Genomic DNA, 25,509 nt, shown 5'->3' on the forward strand with positions numbered 1-25,509 from the left:
ACCAGGCAGGGAGTTTTTAAAAGCCTCAGGTATCTTTTGCATGTGTTTAGAGTTAATTAGTTGATTCAGAAGATTAGGGTAATAGGTCGTTTAGAGAACCTTTTCTTGATATGCTAATTTATTGAGACAAGTTTTTTGGGTTATCATGAGTTGTATGCCAAAATCATCAGTATTAAAACAATAAAAGACCTGACAAATTTCAGTTGGTGGATAATGAATCTATAATATATGAAAGTTTAATTGTAATCATTACATTATGGTAAATAATGAAATTTAACACTATATGCTAATTTTTTGAGAAGGACCTGTATATATTGCATTAACTTTTGGGATTTTAACCTCACCCCTAGTGCTGGATGCACAACCTTTGGATCAGCTTAGCTGGGGTGTCAATAGTTGAACCCCCATTGTTTCAATAATAAGAGGTTGTTGGCTCTGGAAAACCCTTTTAACCCATTAACAAGCAGCCAGGCACAGTATCTAGAACGCCTGACGAGCAGACATCTCTAAGGTGTCTTCATGGCTAAATTCTTTCCTATCCACATGAGGATGCTGGAAATAATCATTAGGACCGATGAATCTGGCGTCAGGTTTCTTACATTGGTTGCACAACATAATAATAGTAACATAGTCAGTTACTTTGTAGCAATGTGTATTTTCTGGTCTGGTATTGTAACTTGGTATCTGTTCTCATTTCACAGTGATGACCATTATGTTCCCCAATCTACAGATCTGATCTATGTGTCAGGGCCCAAACATCACGGTCATGTCTGCTCTGACCCTCCGACTTCCTTCCTGGGCAAACAAATATACATGGCGGTCATCCAAGGTGACAAGTAGATGTGTGTACTGTGTCCATATTGTAACTGTTTTACAGTGTACAGTGAAATATCACACTGCAGGGCTTCCTATTTAGGGACAATTTCAGGTGTGAACAGTAACAAACATACCACTGAACTGACATCCCTTCTAACGGACCCCAACTGCTCAGAGGGACCTGAGGGCATGAAAGCTTGTGATCCTATTTACACAACCTGCACATTACAAATGCAAATTGGCGCCTTGTTTACTAAACACAGACATTAACACATTCAAGAAGATAGTAGAAAACAAGGCATAAATGAATTAATTCTACAGTACAGGACTGGTCTGCATCCTATGCCATGATTAAAAACGGGTATAAGGGCTGTCAAACCTTGTGTACATTTTTATATATATTTGCCTGTATTTGGGGCTAACAAAACATTTACAGGTTTCATAAAAAATGTAGCACCATTTGCCTTCCACAGGCACATTGAAGGCTGCAGAATGAGTTAACTGAAAATCCATCAGGGAGCTCTAGGTTTGTAACTCATTTATCTGTCTTTTTCTGAGCTCTTTTCAGTTGACTTAGTTATGACAGCAGAATACAACAAAACTGAATGTGCAGAGAAACTATGTACCGCAGACATAGCACCCAAAAAAGGCTGCAAAAAAAGGTGTCAAAAAGGCTTGAAAATGCTGGAAAAGGGGTGTTTTGGTTTTGGCTGCAGAAAAAAATAATGCAGCAACAGCGCTACATGCGAACATAGCCTTATCGAGTGTAATAAATTCCTAGAAAGATATGTTGGTAACTGGACATTTACGTAGCGTAATGTTAATAGTTAAACAGCTAAGATAGCTCATTACGTATATAAAAAAAGTATAAAATAATAATAATAGAAAAAGATATATATAATAAATATGTAGATCACTGACATATACACTGTTTAATATGTAAATAAATTGTGTTTTCTTCTGCTTCTAACAGCAACAATTGTTAAACAGGACGACTACCGGCACAAGTTACAGTTCCCATGGTCCTCCATAAAGAGGCGGCAGATATTAATGAATTGCTTGGGCTCCCTTAGGGAGTTGAAAGGTGAAAATAGCAATGAATTCTTATCAGCAAGTAGCAGTAATAGGAAGAGTCGCACAAATACCGAGGAAGGAAGTGGTTTTTGTTTTACTACAGCACAAACATGTACAGTACTTAGCATGCAGGAGGGGAAGATTAGGAGAACAGGCAGGTCCTACACAACATAAAGAGCTGGGGCCAGCGTCAAAGGTGGCGCAGGCCGGGCCCACCCTCCTGAGAGCGCTCCACCCTCCACCCAGGATCCAGGGCTCTGAATCACCGGACACCTTATGTATTGTGTGAGGATCAGCCCAATGACTCCTGCCGCAGCCTATTACCTATGGGACAAGCAATGCCCAGGATTACACGCTGGGGCGGGGGGCACGGCCGGTGTAACAGGCCAGATTATACCCCCAGGCCAGACTATACCCGGGGTTAAAGTGGCCTAGGCTAGATTATACCCCGGGTATACTTTGGCCTAGGCCAAACTATACCCCGGGGTATAAAATAGCCTAGGCCAAAGTATACCCCTCCAGGCCAGATTATACCCCCCAGGGTAAGCTGAGGGAAAGCTGCTCATTCTTCTAGGTCACAGCTCCCCCTCCCATCGGGCACTGCTCCTTTTCAAGCTCCTCCACCTCTGGTGACGCCAGGGATCTCCCTTTCTAAGCCCCACCCCCTCCCTATAGTCACATGTGACATGAAATCTTCAGCCCTGCTCGTGCCAGCTCGTTGTCTTGGCGCCTTGGATATGCTTGGAAAAGGGCTTTGTATACCTAGGGGGCACTGACGAGCACTGAGGGGTGGGTGGGGAACCCCTTTACTGGTTGCTATGGGATATAGCATGATCACTCTATCCTAGCAACACCTTGGATACGCTTGGAAAAGGGGTTTATCTATCTTGGGGGCAACATTGCAGCACTGCGGGTGGGTGGGGAAACCTTTTACTGGTTGCTATGGGATTTTACATGATCACTCTATCCTAGCAACGCCTTGAATACGCTTGAAAAAGGGGTTTATCTACCTTGGGGGCACTCTCGCAGCACTTAAGGATAGGTGGTTAACCCCTTAGGTGGTTGCTATGGGATTTTACATGACCACTTTATCCTAGCAACGGCTTGTATACGCTTGGAAAAGGGGTTTATCTACCTTGGGGGCACCCTTGCAGCACTGTGGGGAAGCCGGGGAACCCTTTTACTGGTTGCTATGGGATTTTACATGACCAATTTATCCTAGCAACGCCTTGTATACGCTTGGAAAAGGGGTTAATCTACCTTGGGGGCACCCTCACAGCACTGCGGGGTGGGTGGGGAACCCTTTTACTGGTTGCTATGGGATTTTACATGGCCATTCTATCCTAGCAACGCCTTGGATACGCTTAAAAAATGGGTTTATCTACCATGGGGGCACCCTCGCAGCACTGCGGGGAAGCCGGGGAACCCTTTTACTGAGGAAGGAAACAGCACAAAAATTCAAAAGCTGACTTAGGCCATAGTATACCCCCGGGGGATAAACTTTATACCAGGGGGTATAAAATAGTTTTTATAGTATTTCTCTAGGCCATAATGTTATCACTTCACTGTTTTTCTCACCCTATTGCTTATTTGTTGAAAAGTGTGCAGATCTGAACTGACAGTAGATGGCGCTGTCCTGTCAGTGCATAGTTAATGATAACTTGTTTTGTATGTTCTCTATGACACCTCTCTGCTCTCTATGACACCAAATCTTTTCCAATTTTGACAACCATGGAAGATCAATTGTATGACCAGCTTTTGAGATTCTACACTGCAACAGAACAAAGGTACCCTCAGTATACCTACGATCTACCTCCTGAGAAACGTGCAAATGCCAAGTCCCAGTTTAGACAAACAGCAAAGCCATATCGAGCCCAAGGAGGAATTGTTTATCATAGGGAAAAGGAGGTTCTTACTAAAAGTCGACTGCCAAATATCCTGAAGGCCTGTCATGACAACCCAATATCTGGGGGCCATTTTGGCAGAGATAAAACTTTAGCCAAAATCTCTGACCGGTTTTACTGGAAGGGAATGAAAAATGACGTTCACCAGTATGTGAAAGCCTGTCAAAAATGTTTTGTTATAAATCCCAAAATCACAAAGGAAGCTCCACCACTCAACAGTATATCAGTGCCTGGAAAAGTATGGAGCTTAGTTGGGATTGATATGATTGGCCCTCTTCAGGAAACATCAAATGGCAACAAATATATAGTTGCTGCCACTGATCATTTCTCCAAATGGACTGAAGCAACAGCTGTCCCAGATAAGAGTGCCAAGTCAGTGGCAAATTTTTTGTACTCCGTTATCTGTCGCCTTGGCTGTATGGAGACTCTGATTAGCGACCAGGGACGAGAGTTTGTAAACTCGATCATTGACAACCTGATGGAACATTTTCAAACAGATCACCGTATTTCATCTGCATACCACCCACAAACAAATGGCCAGCGGGAACGTGATAATCGGACACTTAAAGAAGCTCTTAGTAAGCTTGTCAATGACCAAGGAAACAACTGGGATCAATTCATCCCTGGTGTTCTGTTTGCCTATCACACATCTGTGCATGCTTCAACCAAGGTTACTCCATTTGAGGTCATGTATGGACGGAAGGCCAAGCTTCCCATGGACCTTAATCCCTCAAAAGATGATACGGTGGATCCCATGCCCATTTCAGATCATGCCACCCCTGATGTGCTAAATACACTGTCAAGCATTCTTAAAAAGCTGCACTCAGACGTCAGTACCAACATCCACTCTGCTCAAGAACACCAGAAGTGTGCCTTTGATCGCCGACACAAAAGCAACAAAGAAATCACTGCTGGTACCATAGTTTATATCAAGAATCAGCGCCGTATTCAACGCATAGGTTCAAAGATGGAACCACGCTGGATTGGACCTTATTTAGTTGTGGAATCCTTGACCAAGGGACGAGTAAAACTTAAGAACAACAAAACTGGCAAGATATTAAGCAACACATACCACACCAGCAACCTAAAGATTTACCAGGATAAAGAGGCTTCTCCACCATCCGATGATGATTATTCCAGTGACTCTGCCACACAGAAAAATAAGCAAACTAAGGCTTTCAACCTACTACCAAGTTCAAGAAGGAAGTATCTTAGCACCACTCTTGGCCTTACGTTTAGTAAGGTTGTATACTGTGGATGCAGACGAGACCTTGAACAACCACGGCGTACATATAAAACCAAAGGTGATGGAAACTGCTTCTTCCGGGCCATCAGCTACATCTTGACAGGAACAGAGGACAACCATTCCCTTCTCAGAGATAAAGTCATCCACCATATGAAAACTGACTTGACAAAAAAACTACAGGACTACTTGAACCAAAATGTGAATGAATATGTGAACATCTCTGGAATCTCTCGTGATGGAGTCTGGGCAACTGATGCAGAGATCATGACCACGGCGAATCTGTTGAGTTGCGACATAATAATCTACACAAACGTCGGTGACTCCATGGATTGGTTGACATATCCTGCAAGCTTCAATCTGCAGTCAACAACTGAACATGCACTGTATCTTGAAAATAAGCACGATCATTTCAATGTTGTTATCAGTGTTTAGCTTTAAACGTTAATTTGGTAGCAAGGACATGCTAGACTAAATGTCATAATACACAGAATGACTGTTGGGCGATTTGTTGCCCCAGATAATTGCATTGCATGATAAGTGACTTATAGCTAATGAGAAATTATTGCCCCCCCTCCCACCGCTAGGTGGTGCTGGCTCTGCTTCTACAAGCTCCAACGGCACTAGCCAGGTGCCGCTCTCCTCTATGGCGCCTGGCTGTGACGTCGGCGCATGGAGAGGCAGCGCCACCTAGCGGCAGGAGGGGGACCCCGTCTACCAGGAGACGGGCAGCGGCGGTTAGCGAGGGGGGGTAATCGGGCAGCCCCCCTAAGGTAACTATAAAATGGGGGGGTATTTGTAATGCATATGCATTACAAATACCCCCCTTTACAACTACTTTTGCCATGGGCAAAAGTTTTGTATAGTGGGAGGTACTCTTTAAGAATTGTCAGTTTGGTTTCTCAATAAAATGTTGAAGCATTAAGTAATTCTTGTGTATATCACTCAATGCAAATGATTTCATTGGGGTATAATATGAGCTGAGAGGTATAAATTGGGCTAGGCAACTTTAACCCCAGATTAGTTACATAATCTGGCCTGGAGGGGTATAGTTTGGCCTAGGCTATTTTACACCCCGGGGTATAGTTTGGCCTAGGCCAGTTTATGCCCGGGTATACTCTGGCATAGACCAAATTATACCCGGGGTTAATCTGGGACAGGGTTACTTTGGCCTGTTACACCGAGGAACCCTTTTACTGGTTGCTATGGGATTTTACATGACCACTTTATCCTAGCAATGCCTTGTATATGCTTGGAAAAGGGGTTTATCTACCTTGGGGGCACCCTGCTTGCTATAGGGTTTTACATGGTGTAAGTACCTTAGATTGATCATTTGAAATCGCTTAGCAACCAGGAAAAGAGTTCCCCAGCCTCCATGCAATGCTGCGACAGTGCCCCCAAGGTAGATAAGCCCCTTTTCCAAGCGTATCCAAGGCGTTGCTAGGATAAAGTGGCCATGTAAAATCCCATAGCAACCAGTAAAAGGGTTCCCCGGCTTCCCCGCAGTGCTGTGAGGGTGCCCCCAAGGTAGATAAACCCCTTTTCCAACCGTATCCAGGGCGTTGCTAGGATAAAGTGGCCATGTAAAATCCCATAGCAACCAGTAAAAGGGATCCCCACCCACCCCGCAGTGCTGTGAGGGTGCCCCCAAGGTAGATTAACCCCTTTTCCAAGCGTATACAAGGCGTTGCTAGGATAAATTGGTCATGTAAAATCCCATAGCAACCAGTAAAAGGGTTCCCCGGCTTCCCCGCAGTGCTGTGAGGGTGCCCCCAAGGTAGATAAACCCCTTTTCCAACCGTATCCAGGGCGTTGCTAGGATAAAGTGGCCATGTAAAATCCCATAGCAACCAGTAAAAGGGATCCCCACCCACCCCGCAGTGCTGTGAGGGTGCCCCCAAGGTAGATTAACCCCTTTTCCAAGCGTATACAAGGCGTTGCTAGGATAAATTGGTCATGTAAAATCCCATAGCAACCAGTAAAAGGGTTCCCCGGCTTCCCCGCAGTGCTGTGAGGGTGCCCCCAAGGTAGATAAACCCCTTTTCCAACCGTATCCAGGGCGTTGCTAGGATAAAGTGGCCATGTAAAATCCCATAGCAACCAGTAAAAGGGATCCCCACCCACCCCGCAGTGCTGTGAGGGTGCCCCCAAGGTAGATTAACCCCTTTTCCAAGCGTATACAAGGCGTTGCTAGGATAAATTGGTCATGTAAAATCCCATAGCAACCAGTAAAAGGGTTCCCCGGCTTCCCCGCAGTGCTGTGAGGGTGCCCCCAAGGTAGATAAACCCCTTTTCCAACCGTATCCAGGGCGTTGCTAGGATAAAGTGGCCATGTAAAATCCCATAGCAACCAGTAAAAGGCTATAGTCTGGCCTGAGGGTATAGTGTGGCCTGTTATAGTTTGGCCTAGGCTGTTTTACATCCTTAGGTATAGTTTGGCCTAGGCCAAAATATACCCAGGGTTAAATGTAGCCTAGGCCACTTTAACCCTGGGGGGTATAATGTGGCCTGGAGGGGTATAGTTTGGCCTAGGCTATTTTACACCCCGGGGTATAGTTTGGCCTAGGCCATTTTATGCCTGGGTATAGTTTGGCCTAGGCCAGTTTATACCCCGGGGTATACTCTGGCCTAGGCCAAATTATACCCGGGGTTAATCTGGGACGGGGTTACTTTGGCCTGTTACACCGGGATCGCTGTTTTACTGTTTCACCTTCTGGAAAAATAAGTCCTTAAGCTGAAGTTTTGCTATTCAGGCTATGTTCACACGTTGCTGTGTTTTGTTTTTTTTTCAGCAGGCAAAACCTGCTCTCTTCGCAGTAAGGCTATTTGCACACGTCAGGATTTCTTGCAGAAAATTCCTGAGAAAAACCTGAAATTTTCTGCAAGAAATCTGCATGTGTTTTTGCCGCGGTTTTGACGTGTTTTTGCCGCGTTTTTGGTGCGTTTATTTCCGGACATTTCCCAATGCATTTTATAGTGGGAAATCCGCAAAAAAAACCCAGCAAAATTAATGAACATGCTGCGTTTTTTACCGCGATGCGTTTTTTTTTTTGCGGAAAAAAACGCATCATGTGCACAAAAATTGCGGAATTCATTCTAAATGATGGGATGCATATTGTATGCTGTTTTTTGCGGTTTTATAGCGTTTCTATCGGGAAAGACCATGAAAAAAAACGCCCAAAATCAGCAATGTGTGCACATAGCCTTAAGAAGCTGCTTACAAAAAGCAGGTTTTGCCAAATTTTTTGCTACATTTTTGTTGTCTTTTGTGCATGTTGATAAAAGTTTAGTGCCCCCCCCCCCAAAAAAAAGGATAAAAAAGTACAGGAAAATCTGATACCTGAAAGAAGTGACACTCTGCGGTTTTCCACAATAACCAGAAAAATAAAACTAATGTGTGTATGAGATTAGGCTTAAAATTTGCATTAAAAAAAAAACCACAGCAAAAAAACAAACACTGAAAAAACGCAACATAAAAAAACTCACTTTTAAAAGAAGATTTGTAGGCTAGGGCTGAGGGAAATTGCATCACTTGTGACACGACGTTGTAACCCTGCCAATGGCGACTTCCTGAGCTGCGATTTCTAGATAAAATGTAATCCTTGTCTAAAAGGGTTAATGAGGCCTTTTCAGCACCGTCTCCGGCGTTATTACCGCAGCCTCTGCTTCTGCTCCGTGGAGCTCTAATAAAATGACATCCTCTTTTCCGAGCACAGACGGATCATCTGGGCTATTTCTTCCTATAACCAGTGCCAGAAATCTGCACCGAGGGTGAAGGTGGCACGGCACAGAAAGGAGAGTGCCAAAAACACAAAGCAGATGGGGGTGATAAAAAAAAGGGGCACAGGAAAACAGAAAGAGTATTGATTCAAGGCAGGCATTGACATGCTAATTTATTTGCAATGGTCCCGCTCTTGTTTTGGCCCATTGCTGGCACACTCCAAAAAGGAGACGGATTTTCTATAGTAGATGAATTCTGTTTTTTTCTTTTTTACTCCTGCGCTGTTCAGGCATAGAGCAAAGCTGAACTGGAAACAAGCTATTGAAGGAGGGGAGGATTGGGCTGGGGGGCACCTATGGGACGCTGGAAAATCCCTCATAATGCAGCCACAAAGCAAAACTGCTGAAAGCTCGTAATATAACTCAGATTTTTTTCTCCCTCTACAGGAAAACACGTTGGAAAATTCATTATGTTCGCAGCACCACCCGCTAATACAATTGCGGAAGATAATTTGTTTTCTTTTGGCACAAGCCTGAATGGCTTCTTTAGGGACTTACAGACGAGGGTCACTGCCGAGGCAAAGTACACCGCTGAAAAATCACGACTTGGACTATTCATACATCTGCTACAACCTATTCCCTTTTTTTTGTATACGTGATGACTATGTTTTCCAGCGGTGGTAGCTATCCTAAGAGGAGACCAAGCCAAGTCAAGGCATTCCCCGTTAACAATATTCTCCATAGTGCTGCGTTCTACTAAATGACTTGATGAAATAATTTTGCTCCTCTGCGTTTAGACGTTAGGGTTCACCGAGCCAGGAGAAGGAGCTATACACAGCAAGGGTTAGCTCTCGTTCCCCGGGTACGGTTTATAGTTCCTTAGACTTAAGATCCAACTATGGCACCGTTGAAGAAAACCTCTTTCTACCCAATTTTCCACCAGCAAACCGCTTAGACTTCATGCTGATAGGAATAAAAAACTTAGATCGGCTCAGCGAGCCTGTTTGGTGTCCTAATTACTGTTTATCCTGTGGTTCGCCCCTTATTAAAAAGCGAATAAATGTAAACCCCTACAAACCTCCCTCCTTTCCAACAAAAAAATCTTCCATACCAATGGCCTGCTGCTCTATAAAACTAAACATAAAGACACTGGGGAAAAGCCTATTGTGGACCCCCCTAACATTCTCTCAGGGGGTGGAAGCCACAGATTTAAAAAGAACGGAGACAAACTTTTGCTTCCATACACCCCCCCCCCCCCTCCTCGTTCTGAACTTGTCAATGGAATCTATTTGCATTTGATGCCAATCAGGCGGGTCCTCAATACCTAGGGGGGGTAGGCCTCAATCCTAGAAAAACTATGTATATCCCCATTCGGGAATATAGACAAAGAATCATATACAATATGTAAATGGAAACCAATGCCATGCCATAGAAGAATAGGAGAAGCTCTGCGGACAGCTGACTGTCTCCATTCAGTAGGACAGAAGGCACAAAAGAGAAAAAAGATAACACATACAAATGGTTTCCTAGACAGTATATTTGGTATGGGTGATGAGACTCGTGAATATTCATGATATCAACATGTAGTTAGACAAATTATTGTTTGCAAAGCTGAGTATTATTCACCTGCTGCTCCACTGAAATGAGTCCTTACTACACATTGACGACCTTCCACTGGATTTACTTTTTTATTTAAACAGTCTCTACTCCAATTGGTGTTGCTAATCTGATTCTGGAACAGTTTTACTCTTTCTTTTGTGTCCATCCGTTCCAAAGTTATGATCCCCGATAATAATAACAAAGCCCAAAAAACCCCAAAATGAACATATACCCTATAGTAAATAGCAATAGCACATGTAATAATAATAATCTTAATTTTTATATAGCGCTAACATATTCCGCAGCGCTTTACAGACTGTCCGCTTTTCATCACTGTCCCCGTTGGGGCTCACAATCTAAATTCCCTATCACTATGTCTTTGGAGTGTGGGAGGAAACCGGAGAACCCGGAGGAAACCCAAGCAAACACGGAGAGAACATACAAACTCCTTGCAGATGTTGTCCTTGGTGGGATTTGAACCCAGGACTCCAGCGCTGCAAGGCCGCCATGCTAACCACTGAGCCACCATGCTACCCATGTAAACAACATGGTGCACCCAGTCAACACTATTTGGATCAAAAAAGTGGAAAAGCCATCCAACCGCGACAAGGTGTACCCAACCAGGGCAGGCCTATCCTGTCTCTAGTATCAAAACCTCACCCTGCATCAGCTGATCTCAATGTAGATAAGGGCAGAGCAGGACAGGGGCCCGTACTGTTCATGGGAAGCTATTTTGATGAAATGCCTAGGTCAGAAAGGGGGTTTTTATGCTTTTTTCATCTAAATAGTGTAGACAAGGTGCCCTATATTGTTTATGTTTATATGTACTATTAGTATTTACTTAGTACATGCTCATTTTGTTTTTTTGGGAGGTTTTGTCTTTGAAATGGCAACGGGTGTGAACATGCTCTTACACATTACACATATGCCAGCTTTTAAGCTCCAACTCATTTCTTAGATTTTGCCCCAATAATAATGGTGTAAATTTTTCTTTCAACCAACTGGATGTATTATTATTATTATTTATTATTATAGCGCCATTTATTCCATAGCGCTTTACATGTGAGGAGGGGTATACATAATAAAAACAAGTACAATAATCTTAAACAATACAGGTAACAACTGGTACAGGAGGAAAGAGGACCCTGCCCGCGAGGGCTCATACCTCAGAACTCTGATACCGCCCAATCAATACACAGCCACACCCACGAGGGACTCCTGTGGTATACGCCCAGTTGGTTGTAGGGAAAATGTGCCTCTTTATTACTGGGGTATAGCTTCGGAATGGAGGAGTACAGAAGAAATAAAAAAAAAAACTGTTCCAGAATTGGTGGGGGGTGGGGGAGACACAGTTTAAACTAAAAAAAAATCCAATGAAAATTCCTGTGTAGCAATAATAATAATAATAAACCCTTTAGAATGGACATCATCTCATATAAGAACATGAAAAGGGCTAATCTCTTACTATGAGCAACTTCCTATGTGAGACTGAAGCGAAGTTGCATCCATATGTAAAGCGGGCCATACACACGAGATTTTTATCTGCCAATCATTGTCAGATCATGTTACATTTGATGAGTTCTGCTAACGACCTGGTGTCTGTGGTGGTCACACCTATAAATTTACAGCAGGTGCAACTAAAAAAAAGATGATCTGCAGAAAAATATGTCCAGAATAAACCACATGTATGCAAGGGGCAAATAGACTTCAAAAATCACAAATGTCTCAGGTTACAGGCCAAGTGCTTTCGTCTTGTTACTACTTATCTTTACGCGTTGATAGCATCACAACGTGTCATTGCTTTCACTCAACATCACGGATAACATCAGGGATGGCCAGATATGAGGACAGATTTTACAAGGACGGTGGAAGATCATAAATATATAAGAATAGCTTCAGGCCTACAGCAAACATTATATCTTAGACTTAATCAGGTAACTGTAGACAAGGGAGTGTGTATTTGACTACTTGACCCAGGATCAATGTGTTTCTGATGCTCCTAAACCAATGAGGTAGTTTTCAAAGGCCTTCAGGTCTGAGATTCTCTGCCCCTGACCCCATGTCCACGGAGAGCCAGCGGCCTTTGTCAAACTGAAGATTTCAATCAATCTTTGGCTGTGACTCGGGGAATGACAGGAGAAAGATAGATGAGGGATTGAATGACCCCAGGACCTCCTTCTTGTCTTCAGTCTGCTTGTGTCCAACCTCCTATGGACAGTAAAGGAAAAACCTGCTAGCAGGGGTCACAACCTCCAGGCTGGTGTATCTTTCTTATCCTCTCACTGGGACAATTAATTTTCTAAAAAATTACGCCCATAGCTTTCATCTGTATAAGATCTATGACCAAACTGGACATAGAAGATGGAAATCCCCGAGAGATGGAATGAATGCAGATAATTTAATAACAGGCACAGTGCCCTGACATCATGGAGCGAGTAGGGGCACGATACAAAGTCAGCCAAATGGTGTCCGGCATGCCAGATGCTGCAGCCATCAAACGCAATATTACCGACAAAGCTCAGGCCATACACAATGAGATACATATAGCAGTATGGAACATAAAATGTATCTATGCATATCTACTATGCACATCTGTGGATAGGTCTACGTGCACTTTGAGTTTTCTATTTGGCCTGCTAATGATCTTCTCCTAATCAGAGGTTTCCACACAACATCATCAGACACAGGGTTTGAAGCCTGAATCAATTGAAGACTGGTGCCATCAATGCTTTACAAGAGAACTGAACCCTAAGTAATTTGCTTAAGGACCTGTGCTGGGATTATGGCACTCTGGGCTACAAAAGGGTGGCAAGACTTAAAAGCAGTTCACAGTTCTTCCAATTAAACGGATCTCGGGCAACCTGTGGCTTCTTAGAAAACTCTATTTCATTAGCAGACCAATGTATTTTTCGGTTAAAAAAAAAAAATTTTTTTGTCAAGTATATATTTTTTTTATATCATCAGATAAACTAACACCTCACAGTACACATTGGGCAACACCAACCAATGTGCCACACACAATGGATCCAACAGAAGAGAATCCGCGGTAAGGCAATCGATTGTTCTCTTGGACAATTCAAATGCCCCCAAAAAATCCAGACCTTGAACCCAATTTTTTAACCCAAGACAAAGATGTGATCAACATAAGACCATGGATTCTTAAGATGAATCATGTACACGGGGATAATTGGGTGAATTTCTCAGTTATTAAGGCCTAAGTAAGGGTACCGTCACACAGTGCCATTTTCATCGCTACGACGGCACGATTCGTGACGTTCTAGCGATATCGTTACGATATCGTAGTGTCTGACACGCTACTGCGATCCGGATCCCCGCTGAGAATCATACGTCGTAGCAGATCGTTTGAAACTTTCTTTCGTCGTCTAGTGTCCCGCTGTGGCGGCATGATTGCATCGTGTGACACAGGTTGTATACGATGTGCGCACAGTAACCAACGGCTTCTACATCGCAAATACGTCATGAAATTATCGCTCCAGCGCCGTGTATTGCAACGTGTGACCGCAGTCTACGACGCTGGAGCGATAATCATACGACACTGCAACGTCACGAATCGTGCCGTCGTAGCGATGAAAATGGCACTGTGTGACGGTACCCTTAGTCCTTTTAATATATCTACTATGTTCGTTAAGACTTAATGGTGTATTACAAGGTGGATATAGATAGAATTTAGCTCATCCAGCCAAATTATATACTTTTTGGATAGGACAATGGTTCATTCATAGTCATATGCACTCAGCCAGTACTTGACTGTATCTCCCTTCCTTCTGCCATGCCATGTGTTCATTCTACCTTCCGTGCCAGCCCTTGCCACCTGGACCTCTTGGCCTTGTGTGTACAACCCTTCTGTCAACAGCCCTCCCAGGGGATCTGCTAATTAATGGCTTGTTTCTATTCGTCTTAAGTCAGATTCAATTACACCATTTAATACCAGATGGAAACATACAGTTGAGTTTCTTACCTTGACACCCTCCGTTGCGCTCCTCATACCCAGCATTACATAGGCAGTTCCCAATAGGAACCAGCCACTCTCCGTCAGCTCCACAATACATCTTAGGCACTTCTTTCTCTTCTGAATTATTGACACAGGAACCCCGAACTTCCACCAGTGAAGAGGTGTCAGCTCCTGTGATGGTGTCAGGAAACTGGGCCAAGTTTCGAACAGTCAATGGACATTTCTTGTAGAAAACACGAACTGACACAAGAGCAATGCATGCTCCCACATCCTGGAAAGCCAGATAGAAACCCTCCATACTTAGTGGACCCACATCTCTGACCTCCGTGTTGAGCTTCATAATTCTGTCTCCAATGTCCACCTGAGTGAAGCTCTCGTCGGCTGCAATCGTGTCAATTTTCATATATTGGGTTTCGCGGATATAGCGTTCCTTATCATTGTTGGATTCATAATAGTACAAATTGAAGGTCTCTTTGCATGTGCCCATCACTCCGGGCAAGCTATTACAGTCTCTTAAAGTGAACTTAATCTCAACATAGACCCTCTGTGCCCCACTTCTTGGGATCCAGTCAGTCCTTAACCAGTTATTCTGGCTTGATTCCATTACATTGCAAACTTGATACGTTCGGATGGGCGTGTTCTTCTCATCCATAATGCTTACCTCTTCCCACTGCAATAAAATGAATAATTAGAAACCCTGTTTTCTATGTTATATCTTTAGCAGGACAACTAAAAAGAAACCGTAGTCAAACCATAGAACCCTTTTCTAGCGCCCCCTGTTGGACACAAAAAATAAAGAGCGGGTTGATTTAAAAAAAAGAAAATCTAATACTAACTGAACCCATTCATCACAGATCTCAAGCTTAACATTAAAAAATGAACCCTTGGATCCGAACTCGAAATATCAATGGACTATTCTATTGTCTCAGTCTTCCTTATGGAAAACAGGTCCTGTGAAAAATCACCATGTTCACCCCAAAAAAAAAAACTATAATATTTAAGGAAACTTTGGTATAAAATTTTATTCATTCTCTCACTGGAGACCCTGAGTGAAGACTGGGAAAGAACTAAAAAGGATTTCTGACTGTCCATGTACTATTAAATTTTTCACTAGCAGTATATAAATAGCCAGCGTACGTATGCAGGGTTTGGAGGAAATTGTCATATCCTCAGGGAGACAGGAGAGTGGCAAGTGAAATCAGCATCACTTAACTATTACAGTAGCCCTGACAGTCTGGATATTACCAATAACGCAAGACATTCAGATTATGTCAAGTTATAGGTTACTGTCAAGATTAAACGTTTATTTATAATGCAGGGCTGGAATATCTGGCAAAAAAACTAAATAAAATACCTAACTGATGCGGAGATGTAAAATGGATAAAACAGAGAGTCAAAAATATACAGGTTTACAGTGTATTCTAAGAACAGAACAATCCTAAAGGACGCTCTTCTATCAATGATGTGGAGGTCAAGGACCAAGACTGGACAATCTACCAGTATCGTGCTTGACGAGTGATCCATCCCATGAAGGGATCTGCCATTATTAGGCCGTGGAATAATGTTAGGGTTTAGAGGATTCTGGAGATAAATGATGATGTTCCACAAGATCATAATGAACAACCATCAGATGGAGGAGAAACGTGAAATGTATGGGATTCAGTCTCCCCGATCTCCTGCATGGCTCGTGTAGGAAAAGGACAGGCTGCTTCTGAACAAAAGCCCCACGGGCTACGGAAATGTAAAGCCTCCAACAATCGGCAAGCAAATATAAGCTGGATCCGATGCCAGCTGCCTGTCAGTCATCCTGGGCCCTGAAATCTGCTCTAACCACTGCATCAACTGGAGATGTGAGACAGTAGACCAGCTATAGGGGCTGTATATGCACTGGGCCCATCTCCCCTATGGATGACTTATGGAAAGGCAACTATTCACATTCACTTCTCGTATATATGTCATTTATGCACCATCACAAGTCAAGTTCAGAATCCAAGGAGGGTTAATATTATACAAAATGTAATAGTTATAATATTGACCAATCTGGGACATTAACCTCCATCACCGTCTAATGGTGGAACATAGATAACATGAAAGACATTCCTGGCATGGATAACCATATACTGCTTCCTATTCTGGCAGGTGATCCAATATCATCTTAGTATTCACTCATTTAAAAAAAAATGCTTCATTTGTCGGTGATAGTTATCCCACTAAAATATAGAGTTTCAGGCCCAGAAAAAGGTAATTGATATGGAGAACTGCAGCGGTAATAGGCCACTCTGTATAATCAGCCCGAAATGAGCCCATGTGAATCACAAAGGGTCAATCATCCCATTACCTTCTCCGAACTGTACAAAATCAAGGACTTACCCCTCCTTCTAAAGGACTAGCTATCCAGCCAAGTTCTCCCTGTACAGACCTGGAGTCCAGGAGGGTAACTGCAAAGAGAAGAGCGTGGACACTTGTGAGTGACATGGACAAGAAGGAAGCATGCACAACAGTCTAGGAACTCCATGTTGGGAGAGTGCGTACAAATGGTTAAATCTGGAAACTCCATCTTGGAATATTAGGGCTTACAATAGTCTACGTGCTCCATCTTGGAATATGATATGGTACTGCACCTCTGCTTCTGGTAGCACTACAACCTTCTTGTTTCTATATCAATATCTACCATGTTTTTCAACTTACAAGTCCAAATACATAAATCTATCTATGTATATATATATATATATATATATATATATATATATATATATATATATATATATATATATATATATATATATATATATATATATTAGACGTACTAATATAATGTGTTCACACAGTCAGTTACACAACTCATTTCTATAATAAAAATGTTCCTTTGTTAAAAAATATAGAAAAAACTTATTTATTACTGGCCATATGGAGAAATGTATAGAATATGGATCTGCAAGACATTAATGAGAATTCTGTATCTCAGCTGAAATACAATTATCACTGCTGACGATTCTGGCATTTAGCTACTATTGGAATAGAAGGATAGATAGATAGTTAGATAGATAGATAGATAGATAGATAGATAGATAGATAGATAGATAGATAGATGATAGATAGATACTAGATAGATAAATAGATAGAAGCAGAGTCCTCCCAAGGCAGTAATGTGACCCATAGATATCCATTGTCTATTATTCTTCAGCATTACAGTCCTCTATCTCCAGGACCTTTCCTCAGACCCCGCTCTCGCTCAGCCGCCCTGAAACCTCCATCCATCTAGATTCTTATAAGGTAAATGGACATACAATGAGAACAATGAGCCTCATTTTATACAAAAAAGAGGATATAAGGGGAAAGAGAAAGCAGACGTGACCGGCATTCACACCGCCTCCAGTGCAACTTTATGGCTGCCAAGTTCACCATGGGCACAAAGCTCCACATCTCACAGAAAGCAGGCGCCACCTAATACCTGCACTATGCGGAGACACAGAGGCCTGTAATAAATTATCACCAACCATTACAGAATGTGAGGACGGACACAGATGATTACACACAGATAACCACAGACGCATCTTTGGAGTTTCTATATAAATGAGATACAAGGTCATTTACACCTTTTACAAAGCCCCAAACAATCTATGACCAAGTACAGAGACGGCAGTGAGAGCAGGAGGCTCCGACATACAGGACAGCGCCACAGACAGCAGAGGAATGGAGCCCCTCACTGCTCCGTGTGCCGACCCTGGAGGATGAGTGCTGGGATATAATCACCTCAGCGCAATAATGCAACACACAGCTCTATGTGAGCACACGGACCCCATACACCGCTGCATGTCCCCAAATACACCCCAGTATAAAACTCTATGCCCCAAATATGCCCCTGTACAAAGCTATATGTACCCAATGCAAAGCTATATGCCCTAGAAACACCTTAGTACAAAGCTGTATACCCCAGATACACCCCAGTACAAAGCTATATGCCATAGATACACCCTAATATAAAGCTATATGCCCCCAGATACACCCCGGTACAAAGCTATGAGCCCTAGATACACCCTAATATAAAGCTATTTGCCCCCAGATAGACACACTATAAATCTATATAACCCAGAATGGCCCCAGTACAAAGCTATATGTACCCAATGCAAAGCTATATGCCCCGCATATACCGCAACTTAAAGCTATATACCCCAAATACATCCTAATGTAAAGATATATTCCCCCAGATACACCCCAGTTCAAAGCTTTATGTCCTAGATACACCCTAATATAAGACTATATGCCCCAGATAGACACAATATAAAGCTATTTGCCCCAGATATGCCCCAGTACAAAACTATATGTCCCAAATGCAAAGCTATATGCCCCAGATACACCCCACTACAAAGCTATGTGCCCTAGATACCCCCTAATATAAAGATATATTCCCTAGATACACCCTAATATAAAGCTATTTGCCCCCAGATAGACACAATATAAAGCTATTTGCCCCAGATATGCCCCAGTACAAAGCTATATGTCCCAAATGCAAAGCTATATGCCCTAAATACACCCTAATAAAAGGCTATATGCCCCAGATACAGCCTATTATAAAGCTATAAACCCCCAGATAGACCCAATATAAAGATATTTGCCCCCAGATATACACAATATAAAACTATATACCTCAGAGATGCCCCAGTACAAAGCTATATGCCATAGATATGCCCCAGTACAAAGCTATATACCCCAGATACATCCTAATGTAAAGTTATATCCCCCCAGATACACCTCAGTATAAAGATATATGCCCCAGATATACCCCAATAAAAAGCTATATGCCCCAGATACACCCCAATATAAAGCTATGTACCCCCAGATAAACTCCAATATAAAGATATATGCCCCAGATACAGTCCAATAAAAAGCTATGTACCCCCAGATAAACTCCAATATAAAGATATATGCCCCAGATACACCATAATATACAGCTAAATACCCCAATATATACCCCAAAATAAAGCTATATACCCCCAGATACACCATAACATAAAGCTATATACCCCCAGATACACCCCAATATAAAGCTATATACCCCCAGATACACCCCAATATAAAGCTCTATACCCTCAATCTACTAACAGAGCTCTCTCTTTCTACCGGTATGATTTCATGCATCCAGATTAACTAACTTAAAGCTGGCTCTGCAGAAGGCGCACCACCCGGGGAGAATACAGGGAGCTGGCACCCCACTAACCGCACTCACACTGGATTCCCCTAGGCACAGGGTGGGCAGTGCACGGGTATCGCTGCCTGCACACAGTACACAGCCCTGGTTATATACAATTATATATAACCAAATGCATCTCATGCCCTGCAGACAGACCCCATACTCCACAGACATCGAGTACCACCCAATCCAGTAATCCAAATAGGCAGAATTCAATCTAATAATCCACATACACATCCTTCATCCCAATTATCTAGTAATCCAAATAAACATTATACATCCTAATAATCTAGTAATCCACATTCACACCATGCTGCCTAATAATCTGGTAATCCAGTGATATATCACAGTACCCCAATATACAGATATTTCCCGATATTTCCAGTATCACAAATTATTATATGTATTCTAGATTTCCCCCCAATAATACACATATGCCTCTATTATTCCACCACCTATGTAGCACACACTGCACACATCTTCTAGGGTCACACAGTCATCTGCTGATCATCTACACTTTGTAATCACTAGGAAGTAATATAGGACACAGCCTAGTACTCTACATACACAGACATCAGTGTCCCATACAGTCAGTGTAGTGGAAACACATCCTACTCCCTAGTAATCCAGTTTTCCACATTTAGATCTCTTCATCCACAAGAACATGTTGAATTCTCAGGATGGATCCACTAGTCATCTACTGTATATAGTCTTCCAAAGCGCATCTTTACATCACCACGTAACTGAACATCCTTGGGATCTAGCAATCCACATACTAAGGTAGTAATCTACATAGACACTGTGCAGCCTGGTAATCTGCATATATACATAGTAATCCATGTATATACATGGTGTAGTGTGGTAATCTGCATACATACATAGTAATCCACATATAATCTGTGCAGCCAAGACCTCTAGTAATCTGTATATACAGTGCAGTGTAATAATCTGAATATGCACAGCCACATATAATCAGTGCAGTGCAATAATCTCCATATAGTCATCCACATATAATCTGTACACACATAGCCATCCACATATAATCTGTGCAGCCTATACCTCTAGTAATCTGTATATATACATATATACATACATAGAGATCCACATATAATCTGCGCCGCCTATACCTTTAGTACTCTGTGTATATATATATATATATATATATATATATATATATATATATATATATAGTAATCCACATATAATCTGTGCTGCCTATACCTTTAGTACTCTGTATATATATATATATATATATATATATATATATATATATATATATATATATATATATATAGTAATCCACATATAATCTGTGCAGCCTAGACCTCTAGCAATCTGTAGATACATAGTGCAGTGTAATAATCTGAATATGCACAGCCACATATAATCAGTGCAGTGTAATAATCTCCATACACATAGCCATCCACATATAATCTGAGCAGGCTATCCCTCTAGTAATCCGCATACACATATAACACATGTAGTTTGCACTTGCACACGGCGCAGAGCTGTCAGGGTGGCAGCGCCGGGTCCCAGGAGTGCGGCCGATGATCCAGATCAGGGCGACATCCAACTTCTCTTCCATCCACAGGAGCCATCACGGGAAACTTTGTCCTTGTGCGGAGCTCCTCGTCCGGGAGAAACTTCTGCGGCAGTAGATCCGTGAGATCTCCATAAATCCACTTTATCAGGGTCCCCAGGATTCCTGACCCAAAAGCACCGTGCACAGAGGATCCGCGGAGCAGTAGTGATCGGCAGAGATCCCGGGCTTACCTTCACTGGCTGGATAGATCCTAGATCCTGTAACTGCACAAGTGAAGCCAAAGAGCAGAGAAGACAAGAAGCAGTGTACAATAATCCCAGCCATGGCGGCTGCTGGAGCTGTGGACGGAGGAGGAGGATGAGGATGATGATGAGGATGATGGGACTGCACTCTGCGCCCGCTCCGCTTCCCTGCAGTATCCCAGTGGAATAAAGGCTTCAAGTTTTAGTGCGGCTGCAAGACATCGCCAGGGGGGCGGGGCCTCGGGGCTTTTCCTTCACTCAACCCTCCTCCAGCCAATCACAGTGACAGGGGCGGGAAAAAGGAGACGGAATACCAAGCTCCGCCCCATTTACCTGGACTGGCCCGTCAGACTGAGGGAGACAGGGACAGACGAGGAGCGGTGCAGAGAGCGCTGTGTAATTCTACTGTGTGTACATGTACAGTATACACATATATCTATCTATCTATATATGTATATATAGTACTGTGTGTACATGTACAGTATACATATAGAGTACTCTGCGTGTACATGTACAGTATATATACATATATACGTGTATATATAGTACTGTGTGTACATGTACATTATATACATATAGAGTACTGTGTGTATATGTACAATATATAGGGAGAGAGAGTACTGTGTGTACATCTACAGTATATATATAGAGTACTCTGTGTGTATTTGTACAGTATATATATATATATATATATATATATATATATATATATATATATATATAGTTCAAAATCGGAACAGCATCTTATATTACCAAATTGTAGTGCAGCGTCTTCCCAACCACTGTTGAAATGGTCTTTGGTAATAGATGAAAAAAAGAAAGACAGCACAAAAAAATATAAAAAAAAGCTTGAAAAAGGATAAAGCTATCCGAAACGTCGCCACGCCGTTCAGGCATTAAAGCCCCTTTTTTCTATTTTTTTGTGCTGTCTTTCTTTTTTTCACCTATATATATATATATATATATATATATATATATATATATATATATATATATATATATACATACAGTACAGACCAAAAGTTTGGACACACCTCATTTAAAGATTTCTCTGTATTTTCATGACTATGAAAATTGTACATTCACATTGAAGGCATCAAAACTATGAATTAACACATGTGGAATTATATACTTAACAAAAAAGTGTGAAACAACTGAAAATATGTCTTATAGTCTAGGTTCTTCAAAGTAGCCACCTTTTGCTTTGATGACTGCTTTGCACACTCTTGGCATTCTCTTGATGAGCTTCAAGAGGTAGTCACCCTGAATGGTCTTCCAACAATCTTGAAGGAGTTCCCAGAGACGCTTAGCACTTGTTGGCCCTTTTGCCTTCACTCTGTGGTCCAGCTCACCCTAAACCATCTCGATTGGGTTCAGGTCTGGTGAGTGTGGAGGCCAGGTCATCTGGTGTAGCACCCATCACTCTCCTTGGTCAAATAGCCCTTACACAGCCTGGAGGTGTGTTTGGGGTCATTGTCCTGTTGAAAAATAAATGATGGTCCAACTAAACGCAAACCGGATGGAATAGCATGCCACTGCAAGATGCTGTGGTAGCCATGCTGGTTCAGTATGCCTTCAGTTTTGAATAAATCCCCAACAGTATCACCAGCAAAGCACCCCCACTAGTTTTGAGCGATACCTTCCGATATTTGAAAGTATCGGTATCGGATTGTATCGGCCGATATCCGAAAAATATCGGATATCGCCGATACCAATACCCGATACCAATACAAGTCAATGGGACACAAATATCGGAAATGATCCTGGATGGTTCCCAGGGTCTAAAAGAGAGGAAACTCTCCTTCAGGCCCTGGGATCCATATTCATGTGTAAAATAAAGAATAAAAATAAAAAATAGGGATATACTCACCCTCTGACGCGCCCTGGTTGTAACTGCTGCAACCGGCAGCCTCCGTTCCTAAGAATGAGCGAGTGAAAGACCTTCGATGACGTGGCGGCTTGTGATTGGTCGCGTGAGCGGTCACGCGACCAATCACAAGACTGCGACGTCATCGCAGGTCCTTCACTCATTCTTAGGAACGGAGGCTGCCGGTTGCAGCGGTTACAACCAGGGCGCGTCAGAGGGTGAGTATATCCCTATTTTTTATTTTTATTCTTTATTTTACACGTGAATATGCATTCCGATCCCGATTCCCGATATCGCAAAAATATCGGAACTCGGTATCGGAATTCCGATACCGCAAATATCGGCCGATACCCGATACTTGCGGTATCGGAATGCTCAACACTAACCCCCCACACCATCACACCTCCTCCTCCATGCTTCACGGTTGGAGCCAGGCATGTAGAGTCCATCCGTTCACCTTTTCTGCGTCGCACAAAGACACAGTGATTGGAACCAAAGATCTCAAATTTGGACTCATCAGACCAAAGCACAGATTTCCACTGGTCTAATGTCCATTCCTTGTGTTCTTTAGCCCAAACAAGTCTCTTCTGCTTGTTGCCTTTCCTTAGCAGTGGTTTCCTAGCAGCTATTTTACCATGAAGGCCTGCTGCACAAAGTCTCCTCTTAACAGTTGTTGTAGAGATGTGTCTGCTGCTAGAACTCTGTGTGGCATTGACCTGGTCTCTAATCTGAGGTGCTGTTAACCTGCGATTTCTGAGGCTGGTGACTCGGATAAACTTATCCTCAGAATTTTTCGGACTGACTGACCTTCATTTCTTAAAGTAATGATGGCCACTCGTATTTCTTTACTTAGTTGCTTTTTTCTTGCCATAATACAAATTCTAACAGTCTATTCAGCAGTACTATAAGCTGTGTATCCACCAGACTTCTGCACAACACAACTGATGGTCCCAACCCCATTTATAAGGCAAGAAATCCCACTTATTAAACCTGACAGGGCACACCTGTGAATTGAAAACCATTCCCGGTGACTGCCTCTTGAAGCTCATCAAGAGAATGCCAAGAGTGTGCAAAGCAGTCATCAAAGCAAAAGGTGGCTACTTTGAAGAATACAGCAATAGTCATGAAAATACAGCAAAATCTTTAAATGAGAAGGTGTGTCCAAACTTTTGGTCTGTACTGTATATATATATAGCACTGTGTGTACATGTACAGTATATACATATAGAGTACTCTGTGTGTATATGTATTTACATATATAGTACTGTACTGTGTGTACATGTACAGTATATTCAGTGTACTCTGTGTGTATATGTATATACATATATAGTACTGTACTGTGTGTACATGTACAGTATATTCAGTGTACTCTATGTGTACATGGTGTATAGACATATAGAGTACTGTACTGTGTGTTTACATATATATACATATATAGTACTGTCTAATGTATGGGATATTGTCAAGAGGAAGATGAGAGACACCAGACCCAACAATGCAGACAAGCTGAAGGCTGCTATCAAAGCAACCTGGGCTTCCATAACACCTCAGCAGTGCCACAGACTGATTGCCTCCATGCCACGCCACATTGATGCAGTAATTGATGCAAAAGGAGCCCCGACCAAGTACTGTGTGCATTTACTGATCATACATCTCAGTAGGCCAACATTTCAGATTTTAAAATCATTTTTTCATGCTGGTGTTATAAAGTATTATAATTTACTGAGATAATGACTTTTGGGTTTTCATTGGCTGTAAGCCATAATCATCAACATTAACAGAAATAAACTCTTGGAATAGGTCACTCTGTTGTTAATGACTCTATATAATATATGAGTTTCACTTTTTGTATTGAAGAACTGAAATAAATTAACTTTTTGATGATATTCTAATTTTATGAGATGTACCTGTATATACAGTATATAGCACTGTGTGTACATATATAGCACTGTGTGTACATGTATGTATATATATATATATATATATATATATATATATATATATATATATACCACTGTATGTACAGGCATATACATATACATATATATTGATGCGAGTGTACATTATATATATATATATATATATATATATATATATATATATATATATATATATATACATATATATATATGTATATAGCAATGTGTCCCTGTACATATACAGTATACAGGGTGGGCCATTTATATGGATACACCTAAATAAAATGGGAATGGTTGGTGATATCAACTTCCTGTTTGTGGCACATTAGTATATGGGAGGGAGAAAACTTTTTAAGATGGGTGGTGACCATGGCGGCCATTTTGAAATTGGCCATTTTGGATCCAACTTTATTTTTTC

At 42.1% G+C, this 25,509-nt stretch overlaps 2 protein-coding genes across 5 annotated transcripts in view; one reads left to right on the plus strand and one right to left on the minus strand.

Moving 5' to 3' along the window:
* Positions 1-21,498, minus strand: part of EPHA4 (EPH receptor A4) — a 74,260-nt gene extending 52,762 nt beyond the window's left edge. For all 4 annotated transcript variants that reach the window (XM_077290873.1, XM_077290872.1, XM_077290871.1 and 1 more), the window contains exons 1-3: positions 21,294-21,498; positions 16,700-16,767; positions 14,336-14,999 (exon numbers count right to left, since the gene is read on the minus strand). In XM_077290873.1, the coding sequence (XP_077146988.1) occupies positions 14,336-14,999; positions 16,700-16,767; positions 21,294-21,387 (826 nt within the window). In that variant the 5' untranslated portion in view covers positions 21,388-21,498. The remainder of the gene's footprint in view (positions 1-14,335; positions 15,000-16,699; positions 16,768-21,293) is intronic.
* On the plus strand, positions 716-9,491 carry LOC143808344 (uncharacterized). The gene is made up of 3 exons (XM_077290874.1): positions 716-829; positions 1,790-1,900; positions 9,205-9,491. The coding sequence occupies exons 1-3, from the start codon at positions 814-816 to the stop codon at positions 9,414-9,416; spliced, it is 339 nt and encodes a 112-aa protein (XP_077146989.1). The 5' UTR covers positions 716-813; the 3' UTR covers positions 9,417-9,491.
* Positions 21,499-25,509: the final 4,011 nt, after the last annotated feature.

This window comes from Ranitomeya variabilis, chromosome 2, assembly GCF_051348905.1.
Source record: "Ranitomeya variabilis isolate aRanVar5 chromosome 2, aRanVar5.hap1, whole genome shotgun sequence".
Taxonomy (NCBI): Eukaryota; Metazoa; Chordata; class Amphibia; order Anura; family Dendrobatidae; genus Ranitomeya; species Ranitomeya variabilis.